This window comes from Bos javanicus, chromosome 18, assembly GCF_032452875.1.
Source record: "Bos javanicus breed banteng chromosome 18, ARS-OSU_banteng_1.0, whole genome shotgun sequence".
Classification (NCBI taxonomy): domain Eukaryota; kingdom Metazoa; phylum Chordata; class Mammalia; order Artiodactyla; family Bovidae; genus Bos; species Bos javanicus.
In genome coordinates, this window is record NC_083885.1 from 25302871 (window position 1) to 25324830 (window position 21960).

The 21960-nt window shown below is 54.7% G+C and overlaps 1 protein-coding gene across 1 annotated transcript in view; it reads left to right on the forward strand.

The window, feature by feature from the left end:
• The window catches only part of CPNE2 (copine 2), a 55012-nt gene that overhangs the window by 11242 nt on the left and 21810 nt on the right, over window positions 1-21960 (forward strand). The window contains exons 2-8 of the mRNA XM_061387286.1: window positions 11657-11874; window positions 14723-14902; window positions 16861-16935; window positions 18753-18824; window positions 20199-20282; window positions 20571-20660; window positions 21648-21746. Of these exons, the coding sequence (XP_061243270.1) occupies window positions 11695-11874; window positions 14723-14902; window positions 16861-16935; window positions 18753-18824; window positions 20199-20282; window positions 20571-20660; window positions 21648-21746 (780 nt within the window). The 5' untranslated portion in view covers window positions 11657-11694. The remainder of the gene's footprint in view (window positions 1-11656; window positions 11875-14722; window positions 14903-16860; window positions 16936-18752; window positions 18825-20198; window positions 20283-20570; window positions 20661-21647; window positions 21747-21960) is intronic.

Sequence of the window (21960 nt, forward strand, 5' to 3'; positions counted from 1 at the left end):
ATGGTTGTTCAGCAGTTAGTTGTGATTTTGATGTCTCCATGAGAGCAGGTGAGCTCAGATCCTTCTATTCTACCATCTTGTCTGGGCAGGCTTCTCAGCAAATGTTTTCTGAACCAGCTCCTCTGTGCCAGGGACTGTGTCAAAGCTGAGGCACAACTACAGAGCTCCAAATAGAGTTGAGGGGACAGAGTAAGGCAAGCAAATGACAAAGAGATAGGAAAACTCTAGGTGGTCAAAAATGCCATAGAAAACATAAACCAAGGGGAGTAATTGAGATGTGATGGGGTGGGGGTGGGGAGGGGACATGGGTCAAGGAGACTTCGGAGCAGGAGGTGGTGACATTCAGGCTGAGATGTTAATGGACGGCATGACATTCATGGCTGGTTCCCAGCCTACCTGGTTCCCAGCAGGTGCTCTGTGGGTGTTTTTGAATGAATGAAGGAGGGAGGGGTGCCTGGGCAGAGAGAGCAGCACCTGCAAAGGCCCTGAGGTGGGAACTTGCTCAGGGTATTCCAAGAGCCTGTTCTCTCCACCACCCGCCTCTCTGTCTCCTTTGGTGGCTGTCATGTCTCCTCAGGAGCTTGGGGCATCTGGCCTGCCCACTGTACCTTGACTATCCCCTTCCCCATGACATGGGAGAGCACATGCTTGGCTCCCAGCAGATGGTGCTGTCCAACTGCTTCCTCCTTTGGGGTCTCAACAATCTTCCCAAGTCAAAGTCCCATCCCCATGGGCTCCCCGAGGGCTGTGCTGGGCTGGGCAAGAGCACAGTGGGCCCTGCCTCACTTCACACTGTGCTTTGCCCCCGACTAGCTGAGTGACCTTGGGTGGAGTATTAGTTCCCCAGGACCCCTGTAATGAAGCACCTCAACTGGGTGGCTTCAAACAACAGAAATGCATTCGCTCACAGTTCTGGAGGCTGGAAGTCCAAGGTGTTGGCAGGGCTATGCTCCCTCTGTGGGTTCTAGGGGAGGGTGCCTCCTTGCCTCTTCCAGCTCCTGGTAGCTGTAGGCACCCCTTGCTTTGTGGCAGTGTCACTCTGGTCTCTGCCTGCTTCTCATGACTGCCTTCCCTCTGTGTCTCACACATTATCCTCCCCTACGGACATCAGTCACGTGGGAATCTGGGCCCATCGTGTGCCAGGATGTCCTCATCTTAACTCCACATCTGCAACTACCGTTTCCAAATAAGGTCGCACTCTTAGGTGCCAGGGGTGAAGGTTTAACACCTCTTCCAGGGGACACAGTTCAGCTTCTGATAGGTGGGTAACATGACCTCTCTGTGCCTCGGCTGTCTGATCTGTGAAATGGAATGGTAGTAATAGGGCTCATCTGCCAGGCTTGCAGGGCTGCCTAAATGGAATGGTGGAAACCTCAGGACAGGGCCAGGCACTCAGTCTATGCTATTATTTCCATCTCCTCCATGAAGGCTTCCTGAGAGCTGGGACTAGGAGCTGGGGAGCAGGTGGCCATGTCCTTGCCCAGAAGGACTTGCTGAGGCAGACTGGGGGCTGGGTGGCCTGGGATGCAGAGGCTTGGAGAGGCCCCTCCACACTGTCTGGATGGGTAGGGTTGGCTGGGCACCTCTTCAGTGTTGTAGGATGAAAGCTCTTAACAAAAAGTGGGGAGTCCCATCTGTAGAGAGCTAGGGTGCCCGGCCATGGTAGGAGCCCACAAAGCCATTCACACACTTGAGTGAGCCCAGATGATCTTTCAGACCCAATCAGCCTTGAGATTCTGGGCAGGAGCTTGGGCTAGAAGCCCGGTGCAGCCCAGCAAAGACAGAGGAGCGTATGTAGACTCCCCAGAGCTGGGAGGAGCCTGCAGTCTGACAGGCAGGGAAACTGAGGCAGAGAGCGAAAGTGACTTGTGGGGAGTTCACATCTAGAGGTGGGAGCCCTTGTCTCCTTGTCTCCCCACGGAGGGCCCCTGGGTGGGTGTGGGCACCAAGGCTTAGAGCCCCAGGGCTGTACCCCAGTCCCTGAGGCTGCCCCACTTGCAGCTCCTGGTGGCTGCAGGCAGCTACCCTTCAAGTGAAGCTAGGTTGGAATGACTTTGGCTGGTGATCATTGTCACCATGCCCTCCACCCTCCATTAGTTTGTTCCCCACTCTGAGCCTGGCCAGACCCCCCCCACCCACCCACTGCCCCAGGTCCCTGATGTACTTTCCGCACCCCAGAGTCCAACTACACCCATCCCCTAGAGTGCTTACTAGTAGGCCAGAGGCCAGGGTATGGCCAGCCCCACTTTGCAGACAAAGGAGCAGAGACATGGGGTGGGGGCAAAAATTGGGCAGAAACCGGTGCCTGGCTCCTTGGGGGTCAGGGCCAACCCCTAGGGTGGTAGGCTGGGAGACCCTGGGACCGAGCCCTTCCAAACAAGGCTCAGTGGAACCAGGGTCCCTGGGATCCTAGAGGAGGCCCCTTCCCCCAAGTCTAGAGCTTATGGATTTGGTGGGGGCTGCAGGGAATAATCTCCCTCTGGGTGTGGTCTGGCCAAAGCTGGGGGCCTCAGAGGACAGAAGAGGGCATCAGGGCTGACCCCCGCAGCAGCGTCCTCCCCACACTGTCTGTATCTATATTTATCTCTACAATAGTCTGACTGCCTGTCGGGAGTGCAGCATTTTCAGGGCACAGCAGCCTTAGTTAAAGTGGAGAAGCGATTTGTGTCAAAATGCTGCCCCCCCCCAACCTTGACGAGAGCACTGGGCTGTTCCCTGGGGTCTGCACACCTGCTGGCGGGGGCCAGTGCAGCAGTGGGTAGGCAGGGAGGGCCCCAGGGGGTATGAGCAGCTGGAGGCTGGACCCCCACACACATACACTTCAGAGAACCAGGGCTGTGGGACATGGGGATGCTGGGGCTGTGGCTGGAAGGTGGGACCAGATAAACTCTAAAGCCTTTCAAGCTCAGAGATTCAGTGAAGTCCTAATTTCTGGAATCCCAGGGTTCTGGATTCTTTCATCCCTAGTCGCGGACCTCTGCAATTCCAAGATGCCATGAGTCGTCTCCCCTTCACCCTAACTCTTCTGTACTTTCAGCAAAGGTTTGTCGAGCTCCCATTCTATGCTTCTCTGCGCCTGGAACAACAGAAGTGAAAATAGACCTGGTCCCGTCTTTAAGCTCACGTGAGGGTGACATTTCCTAAGTCAGTGGTTGCAATATGGTGACAATTGTAAGTGCATCCCTGTCTGGGGCCAGGGGCTCAGGGGGCAGTTGTAGAGCAGTCTCCAAGTTGTGTTTTTTTAAACATTTTGTTGAAGTATAATACACAATATAGAGCAGACTTCCCAGGTGTACAACTCAATGACTGTTCACAAACTGAAGACATCCGTGTTAGCACTCCCTAGACTGAGACACAAACATGACTGTCCCCGAAGCCCCCTGGTAGCCCCTCCCAGTTACTAACACCCTCCCCCACTATCTTGCAACCCCGACTCCCAACAACATAGATTTGTTTTGTCCGTGTTTAACTTCACTGATGTAATGGACGTGAACTTGGGTAAATTCCCAGAGATGGTGGGGGGTAGGGAGGCCTGGCACGCTGCAGTCCATGGGGTCGAGAAGAGTCGGACACGACTGGGCGACTGAACAACAACAACAAAATGAGATCGTACAGGATGACATGCTCCTCTGTGTCTGGCTTCCTCCACTCAGCTTGTTCGGGAGACCCCGTTCCTGTTGTTGGTGTCCTGTGCTTCCTTGGGCTCATGGCAGTTCAGCCCATTGTGTGCGCATCGCATTCATCGTTTATTTATCCCCTTTCCTGATGATAGGCACACAGGGGACTCCTGGCCTGGGGCTGTTACAAACAGTGCTGCTCTGGAAGTTCTCAGGTGTGTCTTTTGGGGAACATACTGCATGTTTCTGCTGGGCATTGCTGGGATCGTCATAACGGATACATTTATTTAGCTTTGTAAACACTGCCAGACGTTTCTCCCAAGTAGTTGTCCCAGTCTACACTCCCGTTGGTAGCACATGAGAGTTCCAGTTGCTCCACATCCTTGCCAACACTTTGTATTGCCAGCTTTTAAAGCATATTTTTTATTTACTCATTTTGGCCGCACTGCATGGCATGCGGGATCTTAGTTCCCCAACCAGGGATCAAACCCGCACTCCCTGCAGTGGAAGCATGGAGTCTTAACCACTGGACCAACTTTTAAGATGTTATCCTGGGGGTGGGAGCATAGTGACATTGATTTTGTTTGGTTTTGCTCAGCTGAGTTTGAAGAAGGAGAGAGCTAACTCAAGAAGAGGGAAGGGCATTCCAGGCAGGTGGAACAACATATGCAAAATTATGGAGATGTGAAAAAGTATTGTTGGGACCCTGTGAACAGCATAGCTAGAACCAGAAATGTGTTGAGGCAGTGTGAGGGGGGCTGTCAAGGTGTTTGGATGTTGTCCTGAGAATGGTAGAGAGTCCTGGAGAAGATGGTCTCATTTTGAGCTGGCACCTACAGTGTATCAGGCACTTTGTAATTTCTGCTTGGTGGACGAGAAAACTGAGCTAAGATTCAGAAAGGCCTATGACTTGTCCAGAGTCATATTAGCAGAGGCTCTAGAATGCAAATCCTTCCAAGCCTCAGTTTGCTCATCTGGAGAGTGGGAGTGGTGAGAGCTCCTTGCTCAAGGATGTTGTGAAGCTATAGAAGTTAAAGTCTCTAACACACTGGGCCCGGCGCCTCAGGCAGGTGTTATTATTATTCTTGTTTTACCTCGTGTCTCTGTCTGCGTGGCCACACCACCACCTGTCTTCCCTGCCAGCTGACAGGATAGGCGTGGGCTCTCCTAGCTCCTGTGATTAGGAAGGCCTGGCTGAGAACTCCAGCCTCAGCACCTTGTTTTCCTGCCCCAGGTAGGTCTCCTAGGACCTGAAGGTTGCTCTGATGGTTAATCCTATGTGTCAACTTGGCTAGGCTATGGTGACCAGTTGTTCAGTTAAACAACTGTCTGATGTTGCTTTTGCAGGTGTTTTTCAGATGTGATTAGCGTTTAAATCGGTAGATTTATGTTAATCCTCCATTACGTGGGTGGGCTACATTCAATCAGAGGCCTTAAAAGAAAGGACTAAGGTTTCTCCCAGAAGAAGGAATTCAGCCCCAAGACTGCAACATAGAAACCTTGTCTAGTTTCCAGTCCGCCTGGCTTGCCCTGCAGATTTGGGACTCAAGAATGCAATATCAACTGTAACCCACATTTCCAGCTTTGCATCTCACCCTGCAGATTTCAGACTTGTCAGCCCCCACAAATGCATGCGCTGATTCCTTAAAAGAAATCTCTCTCTATGCAGATATCCTCCTAGTGGTTCTGTTTTCTCAGGAGAACTCTAATACAGTTGCCATTTTTCTTCCTGGGTCTTATCCTCTGGGAAATGGGGTGAAGGAGGCAACTTAGATCTGGATGCATTCAAGGCACATTCCCACCCTTAAAGCTCAGTAAACACAGCCATCAGGGCCAGTGGGGACCAGGCATGTGGCTGGCCAACCAAGGGTTCCGGCTACCAGGGTGTCACCACCTAAGACCAGAGGCTACAGACTCAGAGGTCTGCCGAGACACAGCAGGAACTCAGCGTGTGAAGCTGGCAGGGCTTTTATGGGGACCAAGTATGATGACTGCCTCATTATGCCAAGAGCAGGCTAAACCACAGCCATCCCCGGGTGTGGTCAGCCACTGGGGGGCCATGGAGCAGGTTGGTGTTCAAAGTGTGGTCTCAGATGGGCCGCCTCAGTAGCACCCAGGAGCTTGTTGGAAATGCAGACTCTCAGCTCCCTCCCCAGACCTGTGGGCACTGGCAACTGCATTTTAACAAGACGCCCCACCTACCCACCCCTCTGGGATCTCTGTGTCCTGAACCCACTGCTAGTGTCACCAGGAACGTGAAAGTGTCAGTCGCTCAATTGTGTCTGACTCTTTGAGACCCCATGACCTGGAGCCCGCCAGGCTCCTCTATCCATGGAATTCTCCAGGCAAGAATACTGGAGTGGGTTGCCATTCCCTTCTCCGGGGGATCTTCCCAACCCAGGGATCAAACCCAGGTCTCTTGCATTGCAGGCAAAATCTTTACCATCCGAGCCATCAGGGAAGCCCTGCCACCAGGAGGGCTTGTTAAAACACAAATGCCACTCTGGGGACTCTGACTAAGCGGGTCTGTTTGGGGCCCAGGAACCTGCAGGAGGGAGGGAGGAGGCCCATCTGGGAACCATAGTTGGAGCGATGACAGTAGAGGCCACTGTGGGAACCTCTGCTGTCAGTGATCAGACCCCATTGAGCACGGTCTGCTGCCTGAATGAAGGCTCAGATGCCCTCGGGATCCTGGGGGCCATGGCCCAGGAGTATAGACCTTGAAGTGTGTGGGGTCTGAGTCTGTTATTCCCTCCCTGACCCTGCATTTACCATCCTTGGCATCTCTGAGCTTTGACTTCCGGCTGAAAAGGGGAGCCTAGGACCATGTACTCAACCAGTTTTAACCCCTGGTCCCCTTTATACGCACCATAAACCTCACACATCTGTCCCCCTGACCCCAGCCATCTGGAATCACTGCTAATAGCAGGAGCTGCAGAGTGGCATTCTAAGTGCTTCACCTCACTTAATCCTCGATATCAATACCTGATGAAAGCGCTTTTATTGTTCCTGTTTTTTTTTTTAAGGTTTCTGTATTTTATTTATTTATTTAATTTTGGCTGCACTGGATCTTCATTGCTGGATGCAGACGTTCTCTTGTGGTGAGAAGGGGCTGCTTCTCACTGCAGTGGCTTCACCTGCTGCAGGGCAGGAGCTCTAGGCACGAAGCCTCCATAGTTGTGGCCCATGGCACTTAGTTGCTCTGGGCCTGTGGAATCTTAACAGGGATGGAACCCATGGCCCCTGCATTGGTAGGCAGATTCTTAACCTCTGGACCACCAGGGAAGTCCCTGTTCCGGTTTTTTATAGAAGGGGAACAAAGACCAGAGAGGGTAAGTAACTTGCTTGAGACCACACAGCAGGTAAATGAAAGCCCCAAGGATTCAAACCCCGACAGTCTGAGTCCAGAGTCTGTGCTCTCAACTTTGGCACGGTACTATCCAGAGGACCCACTCCTGTCCTTGTAACTTCCACGACAAGAGTCTATAGAGCGTTCGTGTGGTTGGCACTGAAAACAGGATTTCATTTTTCAGGTGTCAGGTTGAGCAGGCTTGTTCAGAGGGCGCACGAGGCCCCCCATTTCTGACAGGCCACCCGCTGTTGCACTTGCCCCCTGGTCTCCACCAGGTGAGACTCTGCAGTGGAGGCTGCTGCCTCCACCTCCCCCCCGCTGCCTCCCCTGCCCCCTGCCATCCCTCTCCCCGCGCCTGCCCCTTGAGCCTGCCCCTCTCAGTGTCTCCCGTCACTGTCCATCTCTGAATTGGGGTTTCTGCAGGCCACCTTGGCGTCTCTTCCCCACAGTGGGTGGGGTGCATAACCCAGCTTCTGGGTCCTGAGCCACTGGGGTCAGCAGAGAGGGAGAAAGATGGTTGGGTGGCCATAGCTCTTAGCCTCAGCACCACCCTTCCCTGGCACCACTGCCCCTTCTTGAGCCTCAGTTTCTACCTCTGTGAAGTGGGACTGTGAACCCCTCTAGTGCTGGCCTCTTGGAGCAGTGATGAGGATCCCAGGATTCAGAAAGGGCTTTGTGATCTCTTGCGTGATGTGTGCAGTGGGGCAGTGGTTGTGATTCCTCTGGGGCTGTCGGTGGCGGGGCTGGTGGGGGGGCGGTCCCTTCCTCATTCATCTGGCACCTGTTTATCCCACACCTGCCCACAGTGTAAGTGCTCTTCTAGGTGCTGGGAAAACAGTGGTGATCCCTCCCTTGTGGAATGTACACTCTAGAAGGACAGGCAGCACACAAGGCAGTTGGACAAATAGTAAAATGCTCGTACATCACATTGATCTGCAAAGAAAATGGTGTGGGGCTGAGATTACATTCGCTTGGGTGACCAGGGAAGGCCTCTGGGGGGTGACATTAAGCTGACAACCAAGATGTGTCGTGTGAAGAAAGGCATCTCTGGCAGGGGGAAGAGCAAGTGCAAAGGCCCTGAGGCAGGAGCGAGGTTGGCACATTTGCAGAGCGGGAGGAGACCAGTGTGCTGGGGCACAGGGAGCGAGGGCGAGCATGGCATGAAGGGGAGGGTCGGGAGAGGATTTGGGTTGTGTGACCAGGAAGCACAGGCCCTGGGAGATTTTCAGGGAGAGCTGTGGTAGCATCTGATTTGCATGTTTTTTTCTTCTAGTTAATGTATTTATTTTTGGCTGTCCTGGATCTTCGTTCCTGCTCGGGCTTTTCTCTAGTTGCAGAGAGTGGGGAGCTACTCTCCAGTTGCAGTGCTCAGGCTTCTCATGTGGTGGCTTCTCTTGTTGCGGAGCACAAGCTCTAGGCAAGCGGGCTTCAGTAGTTGTAGCTCCCGGGCTCTAGATTACAGGCTCAGTAGTTGTGGCGCACGGGCTTAGTTGCTCCGTGGTATGTGGGATCTTCCTGGATTAGGGATCTAACCTAAATGTGTCTCCTGCATTGGCAGGCAGATTCTTTACCACTGAGCCACCAGGGAAGCCCCTGCCCCCAAATTGAATGTTTCGAGACTCCCTCTGGCTCTGGTGTGGAAAAGAGAGTCTGGGGTTGCTCAGGGAGACCTGACATTGGCCAGGGGAGTGGAAGGGGCGGGATGGGGATGACGCTGGATACATCTTGGAGGTAGAACTGACCGCAGGAGTAGGATAGGGGCTGAAGGAAAGAGGGAGGCCAAGGATGATGGGTTCCTAGGTTTCTGGCTGAAACTGGAATGTTCTTAGACCTGTGGCTCAGCACCAGAGTCCGCAAATTCTGTTTTTTTCTGCTTGAAGAGTAAGATGCCTTAGAAGCCTGGGGCCAGTGGACCCTGTGGGAGCTTAAGCCTGAGTCTTGTCCATTGTTGTAGCCCAAGGTGCTCAAGGAATGTTGACTGAATGAATGAAGGGGAATTCCCAAGCCCTGCCCGCTCTCTGCCTGGCTTTCTGTAAAAAGGAATACTATCCCTTCTGTATCCCTGCCTTCCGATTCCTTCCCTGGGGCGCTGGTCACCCCAGAAGGCTTATGTCCATCTGGGCCAGGAGTCAGGACCATCCACAAGCGGGCCCGGACTCCCCAGACCCCCTCTCCAGCCCGAAGCCTCCAATTACCTGCGGGGCTCGGGGTGCGCGGGGCGAAGCATCAGGGAGCTTTCCGCCCTGCCCAGATGCGCATGGCAGGCCCAGCCCTCCCTTAATGACACCTTGCCTGCCGGCCCTCTTGCTGGAGTAGGAGGGGAGGGGGCCCGGCCCAGCCTAGGCTGTGGTTTCTTTTTCCATTGCGTCAGGCCTCAGGGTCTGGCCCGCCTGCCCGCTGCCGGCTGGCACAGAGGGACCCACACTGACCCTCGCCTGCCCCCACTGCAGACACCATGTGCTCCCCGTTTCGGGCATCTAGAAGCTTCCAGCCAGAGGGTGAGTTGGGGATGGGGGACCTGCCCCTAACTGGGGGAGGAGTGCCCCTTCCCCACCCACCCATCGCTCTGGCTCTCTGGGGCCTGCGAGCTGATCCAGGTGGGGTGGCAGTGGGCTTTGAGGAGCCCCACCCAGTCCAACCCTCCCATGGGACCTGGCCCTCCTGGCCACACCCTCAGCCAGGCTGAGCCAGTGAGGGGAAGGAGGACAGTGCAGTAACCGCGTGGTGATGGTGGCTCAGATCTGGGGGAGAGCGGGAAGAAGAGGCCCCAGTGTGATCATTGGAGTGCTTGCCTTCACACTTGTTAGTCTGGGGGCCTAAGTATATGTGTGTGTCCGTGTGTACATGCACAAGGAAGTGTGTGAACCTGGCCCCCCAGAATGAAACAGAGGTCTCTGACTTGGCAGTGGGGGTGGGGATGGAGGCCCAAGTGGCATCTTGGCTGTTAGGAAGGGAGCCTGTGAGGTGGAGAGGAGGTGGAGCTGGAATCCACCCCATCAGTGATGATGAGAGAGACGGGGGTATGGGCAGGGCAACCCCAGAGGAACTAGTGACCCTGGGCGCTCTGGGGCCCTCTGAGCCTCAGGTTCCCTCGGGCTTGGCTGACACCCCAGATAACCCCCACCTGGGTTCTAGATTCCCACCATGCCCAGCAGTCCCCCTGCCCTGGCCGGAACGCATACCTTGGCCTGGGAGTCTGGAGACTTGGCTCACGCCCTGCCTCTGCTGGTTCCTATGTGACCTTGGACAGGTGATTTCTGCTTCTGAGCCTCAATTTGCTTATCTGCAAAATGGGAGTGGCTGCCATGCTTCCCCTCCCCATCCTCCATGGGTAGGTATAAGCATAAACAGGTATTCTCTCAGCCCCCTGGCAAGATGTCCTTTTTTTAAAAAAAAAAAAAAATTTATTTAGGTGCACCGGGTCTTAGTTGCAGGACACGGGATCTTTAATTGGGGCATGCAGGATCTAGCTCCCTGACCAGGAATCGAATCTGGGCCCCCTGCGTTGGGAGCGCAAAGTCTTAGCCACTGGATCACCAGGGAAGTCCACGATGTCTATGCAGGACATCACCATTCCCCGTTCTCCTTGCTGAGTCGAGGATTTGCTTGCCCCTCCCCCACGGGGCACGGCTACCCAGCTGCACAGTGAGCGGGAGCGCGACTCTCCAGCCCCTGATGGAAACTAATTTTTACACGACATGAATAAATCCTGCAGGCAAATTGCAGTGCTGTCCTGATGCTCTGGGCTCGTGTGATTGTAATGAGGTTCTAGGGACAGACGGTGGGAGGGAGGGGGCTGAGCACTGGCTTTGTCTCTGCCCAGATCCTCTGCCTGCCAGGCACGCCCCGGGGCGATTTCGTATGGAGCCCCACACTCAGGCCTCCTGAGACCTGGGCCCAGGGAGAAGCTAGCGCTCAGGGAGTGGGCTGGGCCCCAGGTTGCCACTGTGACTCCATCCTTCTGCTTGGATGACAGCCACCTCCTCGCTGGCCTCCCTGCTGCCTCTCCTCTGTCTAACAACCCCTTCTCCCCACAGGGGCTGGAGTGAGCTTTTAAAAACACAAATCAGATCATGTCACCTCTCTGCTTAAAACCCTCCAAGGCTTCCATCACTCTCAGAACAAAGCCCTGGCTCCCCCTGGGAGCCTCCAGCCCACAAGACCTGGCTGCCCTCCAGGCTGGAACGGGAGCTCAGAGAGGGCTGAGGCTAGGCCATCTTCTTAACTGCCAGGCCCAGCCCTGGCACAGTTCTTGGGACTCAGCAGATGCTTGGTAAACACTCTGGAGTGAATGAGCGAGCCTCGGTGTCGCAAGGCGCCAAGGTGTCAGTTGCTCAGGAGAAGCCCAGGTTTTCCTGGCAACATGAATGGGATGCCTGTGTCCACCGTGATCTGTTACTGCCCTGACAGGAGCAACTTGGACCTGCGTGTATCTCACGGGTAAAGACAGACCAAAGCAGAGAACAACTTCAGGGACAAACTAAACACTCACCTACAGAGACTCCTTTTTCATGCATTTCATGCATTCTTTCTCCAGGCTTTGCCCCATCCCCACCCCCTTCCCCTCCCCAACCACACACGCACACTTCAGTCTCCGCATCTTGAGGGCCTGGTGGTGCCTCCCCAGGGTGTGGAGGGCCTTAGCAGATGTCTGTCCCCTCTCTGACCCTCAGCGTTGTCTCCCTAGACTGTGAGGCGCTGCTGCCGCCACCGCTGCCAGCCCCTATGGCCTACATACCCGGTGGGGGTGCCCCAGCCTCGGGGGTGGCCCCCATGGGCTCCCAGTACTGCGTGTGCAAGGTGGAGCTGTCGGTCAGTGGCCAGAACCTGCTGGACCGGGATGTCACCTCCAAGTCCGACCCCTTCTGTGTCCTCTTCACAGAGATGGATGGCAGGTGGATGGAGGTGAGGCCCCTTGGTGTGCGGCTGCCCTGGGTGGTGGGCGACGCAGTCGTTGGGGAGCGCTCCCCCTGCCTCCCTGGGGTCAGGCCCTTAGAAGTACTTGGAGGGGGAGCTGGGGATTACCTGGAAAATTGTTATTCTGAAATGTTTATAATATTAGTTAAAATATTTATATTTGTGTTTATTATAATTCATTGGTGATGGACAGGGAAGCCTGGCATGCTGCAGTCCATGGGGTTGCAGAGTTGGACACGACTGAGCGATAGAACTGAATAATTTGTAGATTTATGTTTACATAATTTTATATTTAGTGTTTGTTATATTTTAAGTTACTGTTGATGTTTAGTCGCTCAGTTGTGTCCGACTCTTTGCGACCCCATGGACTGTAGCCCGCCAGGCTCCTCTGTCCATGGGGTTTCCCAGGCAAGAATACTGGAGTGGGTTGTGTTTTCTTCTCCAGGGGATCCTCCCAAACCAGGGATCGAACCCGTGTCTCCTGCATTGTTAGGTGGGTTCTTTACCACTGAGCCACCAAGGAAGCCCTTAGGTTACTATGCTGCTGCTAAGTCGCTTCAGTCGTGTCTGACTCTGTGCGACCCCATAGATGGCAGCCCACCAGGCTCCGCCATCCCTGGGATTCTCCAGGCAAGAACACTGGAGTGGGTTGCCATTTCCTTCTCCAATGCATGAAAGTGAAAAGTGAAAGTGAAGTCACTCAGTCATGTCCGACTCTTAGCGACCTCATGGACTGCAGCCTACCAGGCTCCTCCGTCCATGGGATTTTCCAGGCAAGAGTACTGGAGTGGGGTGCCATTGCCTTCTCCGTTAGGTTACTATAATAGATGGTTAGAAGAGAGTTTTGCAAAATGCTTGCTTCCATTTTTAAAATAACTTTCCCCACTTATTCCTCAATGAGCACAGTCAGTGAGGAGCAAAGAGAGAAACAGGGAACTCTTAGGCTTTGGTCCCGTCTCAGCGGGGGACCAAAGCCTAACAGAGTTCCCTGTTTCTGACAAGTCTCAGCTCTGTTACTCCCTGCTGTGTGGTTTTGGGCAGGTGGCTCTCCCTCTCTGAGCCTGTCTCCTCATCTGTGAAATGATTTTTTCTTTTTATGCCTACCTTGGAGAGCCTCAGAGCTGAGGATGCTGATGGTGCCACAGCCAAGGATTTCTGAGCTAGAAGACTTCAGCCTGTGGACTGGGGAAAGATGTAGCTTAAGGAAGGATACTGAGAAATGCAAACCATTAAGGCTTTCAAGGTTTAAAAATGGCTTTGTTTCCTACTCCAAAAGGGATCTATATGCATTGTAGTAAACTGAGACAACCCAGAAAATCAAAGTGGTTGGGAACTCACCTGTCAGGGAGAACCAGTTGTGAACGGTTTGGTATCCAGCCTTCCAGATAATTTTGCATGCATGTAAACTTTCCAAAATATGTCTCTTAATTTTCATAGTTATTTAATGAGGTCTCAGTGGGCGTTCCCCAGAACATACAGTGGTTTACAAAGAGTTTTCACAGATGTTGGTCCTTCTTATGATGCCAAGGAAATGGGCTGTTGACCCATTTTACAGAGGGGAAAATGGGGCCCAGAGAGGGGAGGGACTGACCTGTCTCACCCAGCACATTGGTGATGCAGCCGGAAGTGAGAGTTGGGATGTGGGGTCAGCCAAGGACTGCTGGGAGAAGCCTGAGGCCTATCTGCCAGGTTTCCGGAACTCCCGCCCGGCCCCACCCCTTCCTCCCCCAGGCACCCACCTCCATCTCTCTCCCACCCGGGCCAGCCACCCTGGCTAAAAATAGCCCGGGGCCAAGACCTCTTCCATCCCTGCTGCTCTCTGGCCCTTGGAAATGGAATGGGTGGGAGGAAAAATCAACACAGCCCAGGCCCCAAAATAGACGGTCACCCAGACTCCGTGGTTTGGGGCCTCAGTGCAGAGAAGCCAGGAGGCGGGGTTCCTGTCCCAGCCCCACCAGTGGCTCCCAGTGTACGGCCCTGTCCTTCCCCAGGCCTCAGTTTCCACTCTCAATGGGGGGTGGGGGGTGCTCAGTTCCCAGTTTTGACATCCCAGGGTTCCGTGAAGGTACAAACATCTGCTTCCATGGAGGACAGGGAATCCTGACCTCACCTCCCCCTAAGTATCCCTCCTCCTTCTGTTTCTTCTCTCAGCTTCATGTAAAACATGGTTTGAAGAAAGGGTTCTCCACAAATAAAAAGGAAGCAAAGCCACAAACACTCAAATCCTTTCATTTTACACAAGTGGGAACTGAGCTTCCGATGGGAAATGAGACGCCCTCTGTCACTTAATCTTGGCAGGGACAGGGTCTGAACTCTTATCCTAGAACCTGGGCACGGAGCCAGAGCCAGTGTGTTAGAAGCGTGAAGGCTGGAGTCAGGACTGGGTTCAAATCCTGGCCGTGCCCTCTAGCTGTTCAACCTTGGGTAAGTCACTTAACCTCTCTGTGCTTCAGTGTTCTCCTATGTGAGCTGGGAGTAATGATTGCTTCAGCCACGCGGATAACTGCCCTGAGTGTCTGGCACAGAGATGGATGTTCCATGAATAAACACCATGATTTCCGGTAGCCCAGGAAGAGGTTAACAGGGCTTCCTTAGTGGCTCAGTGGTAAAGAATCTACCGGCTAATGCAGGTTTGATCCCTGGGCTGGGAAGATCCCCTGGCAAAGGAAATGGCAACCCACTCCTGTATTCTTGCCTGGGAAATCCCAGGGACAGAGGAGCCTGGAGGGCTACAATCTGTGGGGTCACAAAAGACACCACTTAGTGACTAAACGACGACAAAGAAGGGGTGAGCTGGCTACCTGACTCTGACCCCTGTTCCCTGCTCCTTTGCTAGTATGACAGGACAGAAACTGCAATCAACAACCTCAACCCCGCTTTCTCCAAGAAGTTCGTGCTTGACTACCACTTTGAGGAGGTGCAAAAGCTCAAGTTTGCCCTGTTTGACCAGGACAAGTCAAGCATGCAGCTGGAGGAGCATGATTTCCTGGGCCAGTTCTCCTGCAGCCTGGGCACGGTGAGCCGGGCCCTCCCAGGAGGACAGAGTCCGTGCAAGTTGCCTGGCTCCTAAGGATGGAGCACCTCCTAGGGAGTCTCCTGCTGCCTGCATTCCCTGGCCCCATTTTCCACACCTGCCTCTGGAGGTGGCAACACAAATGCAGACAGCCTTGGGGGCCCGCAGGCACCAAAAGGGGGAAGGAGCCAGGTGGGCTCGGGGCTGGCCTGAAGCGCTCTCATCCCGACACTGAGCACAGTGACAAAGAGGGGTGTGGGCCCCTGTGGCCAGAGCTTCTGACTGACAGGAGCAAGCAGGTGTGGTCTGGACTTCCTGGGGCAGGAGCATTGGACCAGCCACGAAGATACCCTTGGTCGTCCCACTTCCGCGGCTGGCTCACTGTGTGACCCTGGGCAACTTCCTTTCCTTCTTGGGGCTACACTCCCCCCTCTGGCTCACTCTCTGGTGTGCTTATGGAAGTTGCAGGGCTAAGACTTCCTGATACAAGTTCTGGTCAGTGTTAACAGTTCTGGGCTCTAGGGCAAGCCCCTTCTGAGCCTCCTGTTTTACTTGGGAACAGTGATGACTGCTCTGCTCAGCCTATAGGGATAGTGGGTGAATAAAATGGGAACGGCTCCAGGAGGTTCTTGTGGAGACTGAAACGCCCTGGGCCTTCCAGGAAATGATGGTCAATGAAAAAAGCAAGGACCCAGCAGTGGCCTAAGAAGTGAGGTTGTGTCCCTCAGGGTCCCCACGATGTGTCTACACCCTCAAAGGGTAACGGAGCAGAGAGCTGAAGGACCAGTGGGCACAGCAGGAACCTACAAGGGGTGGGGAAACCTGCACAGGGCCTGACCCAAGCGGAAGCCGGGCCACCCCTGGTCTGGAGGGAGGGGCAGTGCAGGAAGTGGTATTGCCTGGGGCAGGGAAGAGCTGTCACCACCATGGGGACACCATGGGGCCTGACCCAAGCGGAAGCCCGGGGCACCCCTGGTCTGGAGGGAGGGGCAGTGCAGGAAGTGGTATTGCCCGGGGCCAGGGGAGAGCTGTCACCACCATGGGGACACCATGGGGCCTGACCCAAGCAGAAGCCGGGCCACCCCAGGTCTGGAGGGAGGGGCAGGCAGTGCAGGAAGTGGTATTGCCGGGGGCAGGGGAGAGCTGTCACCACCATGGGGAGGCCCCAGGACTGGAACCGAGGCCGATGATGAGCAGCAAAGCTTCAGCCTAGCCTTTCTTCCCTCCTGCTAGACCCCCACTGAGGGGAGGGGTGAACCCCCACAATCTAGAAGACAGGGGAGCCAGGTGATGTAGTCCACAGCGGCACAGAGAAGGCTGAGAGTGGAACTGGTGGGGAGAAAAAGCTAGCACAGGGACAGTAAGAACATGCTCACATCAGCACAAAGAAATACGAGCATTTCCCCTGAGAAACAGAGAACCGTGGTGGCACACGGAGGCAGTGAGACTGGGGGTACAGAGGCGGGTGGGAGGGAGGCTTCACAGTGTGTTCCGCTTGTCCTCCCTATATTGTACTGATCCTTGAATCCTGTGTGAATGTCACTATTCAAACCATTGAAAATACATGGAAGGAGTCAGGATTTGATCCTCTCCATCAGGGATCACACTCAGAGGGAGGTGGGGGTCTCTGGATAACTCTGGGGGAGACGGTTACTGGCCAGCCCCTCTTCAGCAGCCTCCAGAATGTGAGCCTTCCAGGAGCCTTTTCCTGGGGGCTTGCAGGTCCTCAGGAATCGGACTGCCTGAATTCCAACCCAGCTGTGAGACCTCGGACAAGTCTCAACCTCTCTGGGCCTCAGTCGCCTCAGCTGCCCAGTGGAGCTAGCAGTGGTGGCGGTCTGTCCCCCACGGCGGGGATCCCACAGGGGGAGGTTTTAACCTGCTCCTGGCATGGAGTGTTGTGCTGCGAGCAGTGCCTGTTGAGTATTTTTCTAGCACCTCTCCCTCCTCTCTCCCTCCAGATCGTCTCCAGCAAGAAGATCACTCGGCCTCTGCTGCTGATGAATGACAAGCCTGCGGGGAAGGGCTTGATTACGGTACCAGCCCCGTCCCCCGCTCTCCATGGGCACCCTCCGCCACCGCCTTCCCCACCCCCAACCGGCGCTGCCCATTGCCCTCCCCCATCAATGGGCCTCTTCACTGGCAGATAATAACCAGCTTTGTTTGGAGTAAAAAAGCCCAACTTACAACTTGGCAACAGGTCTCTTAGCAACGGGCTCCTGGCTCCACATATGATGCGTTGGGGCTGCCAAGCTGGGGGATGGAGGGGGACTACCAGGGGTCCCCACGGCGTCTCCCCGGGCTGGGCCGCTCCTACTCCTCCCTGCATCCCCTCCTGGCCCTGGCCCCTGCTGTCCTCCCTTGGGGGGTCTTTCGGGAGGTTTCAGGAGCTCCTTGCCCCTCTTAGCTTGGCTCATGGCTGCAATGCGCAATGATTCCTCTGATACGCAAAGATTCGGTAATGCGCAATGATCCCTACGCTGCAGAGTGATTCTTGCGATATGCAGGCCCTTTGACCAGATGAGCTCTTTGGTCCTCAGACTCTGGGAAGGCAGAGTCTGCTTCTACAGATGAGGGAACAGAAGTCCAGAGGAAAAAGTGCCCCGGGGCGGTTCAGCCAGTGAGCTTCTCTCCTGGCTTATCCCTCTTCAGAGCCTGTGACGCCAAGGAAACTGGCCGTGCTGGGAGGAGGAGGGCTGTACCTCTGTGTCTTCACTCATGAAGCCTTACTTGCCTGCTCTGGAACATTCCTGCCTCCCCACTGCCTGTGGAGCCGTGCATTCTGGGCTGGGAGGGACCCAGCAATCTCAGCTGTTTTTTTACCCGATTCATGACTATGGGCCTGAGTTCAGGCATACTAAATTCTAAGCACGAAGTGAAAGTGTTAGTGGCTCAGTCATGTCCGACTCTTTGCAACCCCATGAACTGTATAGCCCGCTAGGCTCCTCTGTCCATGAGATTCCTGGAGTGGGTAGCCATTTCTTTCCCTAGGGACTCTTCCCCGCCCCCAACTAGGGATGGAATCCGGGTCTCCTAGACTGCAGGCAGATTCTTTACTGTGTGAGCCACCAGGGAGCACTTACCCCAGGCTGTTATCCACTGTTCTGCCACTTTGAATGTCCCCTCCCAGCCTCCTCCCACCTCTTGGGGTGCAAAACCTCCCCATTGAAGTGCCTCCACTGGTCAGCTGGTGTCCTCCACATGGAAGCCAGCCCAGAAGGACCCCACCCAGCTGGTGTGCCCTCCCCCAGCATTTCCAGCAGCTCCCCTCCAGACCTGGGTACCCACCTCTTTTGAAATAGGGGTAATGATAGGGCCTACCCTACAGGGTTGTTGAGCAAGGTCTCAGCTGGAGGGGAGGCAGGAGCGAGGGGCCTCCAGCCTGGCCTCTGTCCCTGGTTCTCAGAGTCAAATAGCTCGTTCAGCAGGTAGGGCTATCCTAGAGGTGTGGGAGGAGAGGGAGTCCTAGCCGAGAGAGCAGTGGGGGGATGAGGAGGCCTGGCAGGCTGTTCCCCTACCCAGAACCTCTCCCCAGGGCTCTAGACCATCCCTGTGTCTGATCCCCGCTTCGTCTCCCTGCACCATCTCATGCCTGTCTTGAGCTACGTTGGGGTCACTTTCTGATTCTCAGATCCAGATAAGTTATTTAGCCCCACTTTCCCCGAAGATGGCACCTGAGGTTTTAGGAAGACAAGAGGCTTATGCCAAGTCACATGGTACTACTTTTCCTCTCCCCGCCCCACCCCGGAGAATTGACTGCTAGGGCATCCCATGTCCACCCTGCCTGAAAGGAGGTCGGAGGAGGGAGTCTTGGAGACAGGTCTCAACCCCCAACTTTCCTCTGGCCTTGCAGATCGCTGCTCAGGAGCTGTCAGATAACCGGGTCATCACACTGAGCCTGGCGGGCAGGAAGCTGGACAAGAAGGTGAGGCAGGCAGGGGAGGGGGTTCTCCATCAAGGGGCAGCAACCCTCCCCAGCTCTGGGGTTGTATGGCCTGGGACTTCCAGCCACTGCCTTCCTTGCCCCTCCAGGGACAAGTCCGTTGCACATGGCCCTGCAGGCCACTCCAAGCTAAGACTGCTTCACCACTGAGGTAGTGAGTTTCTTATCACTTAGAGGTATTCAAGGCATGACTGGAAGCCTACTCATTAGGGCTCCCCATCTCTGTAAATGCTTGGGTCTTTACAATAACCTACAGGACCCCACCTAATGCATCCATAGCCCCCAGATTCCCTGACCTCACCCCTTTCACATTCCTTGTATTCATTCTGTTTTAGTCAAATCAGTCTCTTCACTGTCTGGGATTAAACCAGGCACCCTCCTGCCTCAGGACCTTTGCACTTGCTGTCCCTTCTGCCTGGGATGCTTTTCGCCCTGCATTTTTTCATGACTGGCTCCTCCCTCACTTTCATCAGGCCTTTGCTTATAATGTCACCTTCTAATTAAGCCTTCCCTAAAGGACTCTGCAGTGGTCCCTAACCTTCCGTCCCCCTCCTCCTTTACCTGTCTCCTAATCACTAATTGCTGCCTAGTGTATATTATTATTATTTGTGGTTGTGTGTGTTCGTTGCTGCAGGCAGGCTTTCTCTAATTGCACTGAGCGGGGGCTACTCTCTAGCTGTGGTGCTGGGCTTATCTTGTTGCGGAGCACGGGCTCTAGGTGTGTGGGCTTCAGTAGTTGCGGTGTGCAGCCTTAAGTTGCTCCATGGAATCTTTCCCGATCAGGGATCAAATTTGTGTTCCCTGCCTTGGCAGGCGGATTCTTATCCATTGGACCACCAGGGAAGTCCCAATGTATGGTATTTACTCCTTTGTTTTATGTCTCCCACCTCTTGAATGTCACTTGTTATAGAGTCCACATTTTCTTAAATGGAGTTTTAAAGAACTCTTCTGCTAGGATAATTTTGCTTTTATTTTTTCAGAACCCCACTAAAATAAATTAAAATCCCATTCTGCTGGGTACCTCCCCCTGCCCTGGAACATTCTCTCTCTGACGTCCTGCCCCACCTGAGATGCTGGAATTGTAACTTCTACAGGCTCCAGGCCTCCGGCTCTCTGAGCACAAGCTCTGGTCACCCCAGGATGGGGCGGTTTCTCCTGGGGATGCTGCTTGGTTCCAGGAGGCTGCAACCGCCAGGGTCTCTGCTGAGCCCTGCAGAGACTGAGGGGGTGGGGCCAGCAGCTCCCGCTCCTGATGCTGGGGGTGGGGTGGGGTGGGGAGACAGCTGGGCCACACCCCCACCCCATCTGAATCCGGTAGTTATGCCTCCCTCACCCACATCCTCCCGCTTCCTCCAGGATCTCTTCGGGAAGTCGGACCCATTTCTCGAGTTTTATAAACAAGGAGATGACGGCAAGTGGATGCTGGTCCACAGGACTGAGGTGGGTGTGTGGGGCACCAGGGGTCTCTGAGCCAGTGGGCCTGCAGTCTGGCCACCCTGACAGCTCAGGATGGGACCAGGCAGGCACATTCTACAGTGCCCAGGGAAACCCCTGATGGCCCCTAAAGACTTGCTCCCTCCTCATCACGGGGGTGCTCACGTCCATCCCCAAAAGTGTGGCTGTGGGTCTCTCCACCTTGCCCTCCCCCTGTCCCATTGGGTTGGCCCGATCCCAGAGCACTGCCACCCCTGGGTCCCAGCTCACCCCTACCCCCTCACTGTCGTGCAGGTGATCAAGTACACACTGGACCCCGTGTGGAAGCCATTCACCGTGCCCTTGGTGTCCCTGTGTGATGGGGACATGGAGAAACCCATCCAGGTGAGTGAGGGGGGCTGTGGGAATCCTGCTGTCCACCTTGCCAGCTCTGGCCTCACGGTCACCTGAGGCTTCCTGGGGATGCCTTAGCAAAGCTCTTTCTTATTAAGATGGAAAAAGAACCCATGGTGGGGAGGGGCAAGAGACCTGAGTCCTTGTCCCAGGTCTGCCTGACTCTCTGACTGATCTGGGCAGGGCCCTCATCTCTGTGAACCTCTTGTTTAAAATGGGAACAGAGTGACTGCCCTGTTCTTCCCGGAGGGCTGTGTGCTGCTTGCTAAGCTAATGAATGCAGAATCACCTTGGAAACAACCAAGTGTTGTCGCTGTGATGAAGATGGTGATTGCTAGTCTCTAAAAGCCCTCAGTCCTTGGGGCCGGGTCTGAGAGCAGACAGGGTGGGGCAAGGCAGCAAGGCCGTGTAGGGACCCCCAGAGGGGCACCAGGAAACTGGGTTCTGGTCCTGGCTGTCCTGCTGCCACTGTAAGACTTTGGGCCAGTGGTTCCCACTTAGAGCCTCGGTTTACCCATCAGTACAATGGGTACAGTAATTCCTGCCCTCCTTCTAGGAGTGTAATGGCAGCTAAGTTAGCATATCAAGCTGGGACTTTTGTGCCCATCTCAGGAAAAGAAGTACAAGTCTAGGGAGGACTCCAGGCCATGGCCCATGAGGCCAAGTGGGCCACAACCCAAGATAGAGTAGCAGCCCAGTGTCAGGTGTGTGGGGTGTGCAGCTTCCTGCACCAGAGGGAGGAATCTCCATTACTGGAGTGAACACCTTTTCTCCTCTTCCCAGCAATCATGGAAGGCTTCCTGTAGGAGGCAGTTCAGGCGCTACAGTCATCACCCCAAGCCAGGTAGTCAGATCTAGAGAGGGAGAGGGAGGCACCACCACTCCAAAAAAAGACATGGGGTTTGCTCAGGAAACTGAGAGGAGCTGTGAGTGCCTGCTGTAGGCAGCTCTGGGGTGACCTTGCTGGACCCACTGCAGGTTATGTGCTATGACTACGACAATGACGGGGGCCACGACTTCATCGGTGAGTTCCAGACCTCGGTGTCACAGATGTGTGAAGCTCGTGACGGTGTCCTGGTAAGATGTGCACGAGGGCATGACCCCAAGACCTCCATAGGGGATGGGGAAGGGGCAGGAGTTTTTGAATCAGGGGCAGACAGGGGCTCAGATCCCACCTCTCTGTCTTATGACCTTGAGCAAGACATTCACTCTCTCTGAGACTCAGTTTCCTCATCTGTCAAGTGGAGGCAAAAGAGTAGAGTGGGAATTACATGAGATTATACAGGTGAAG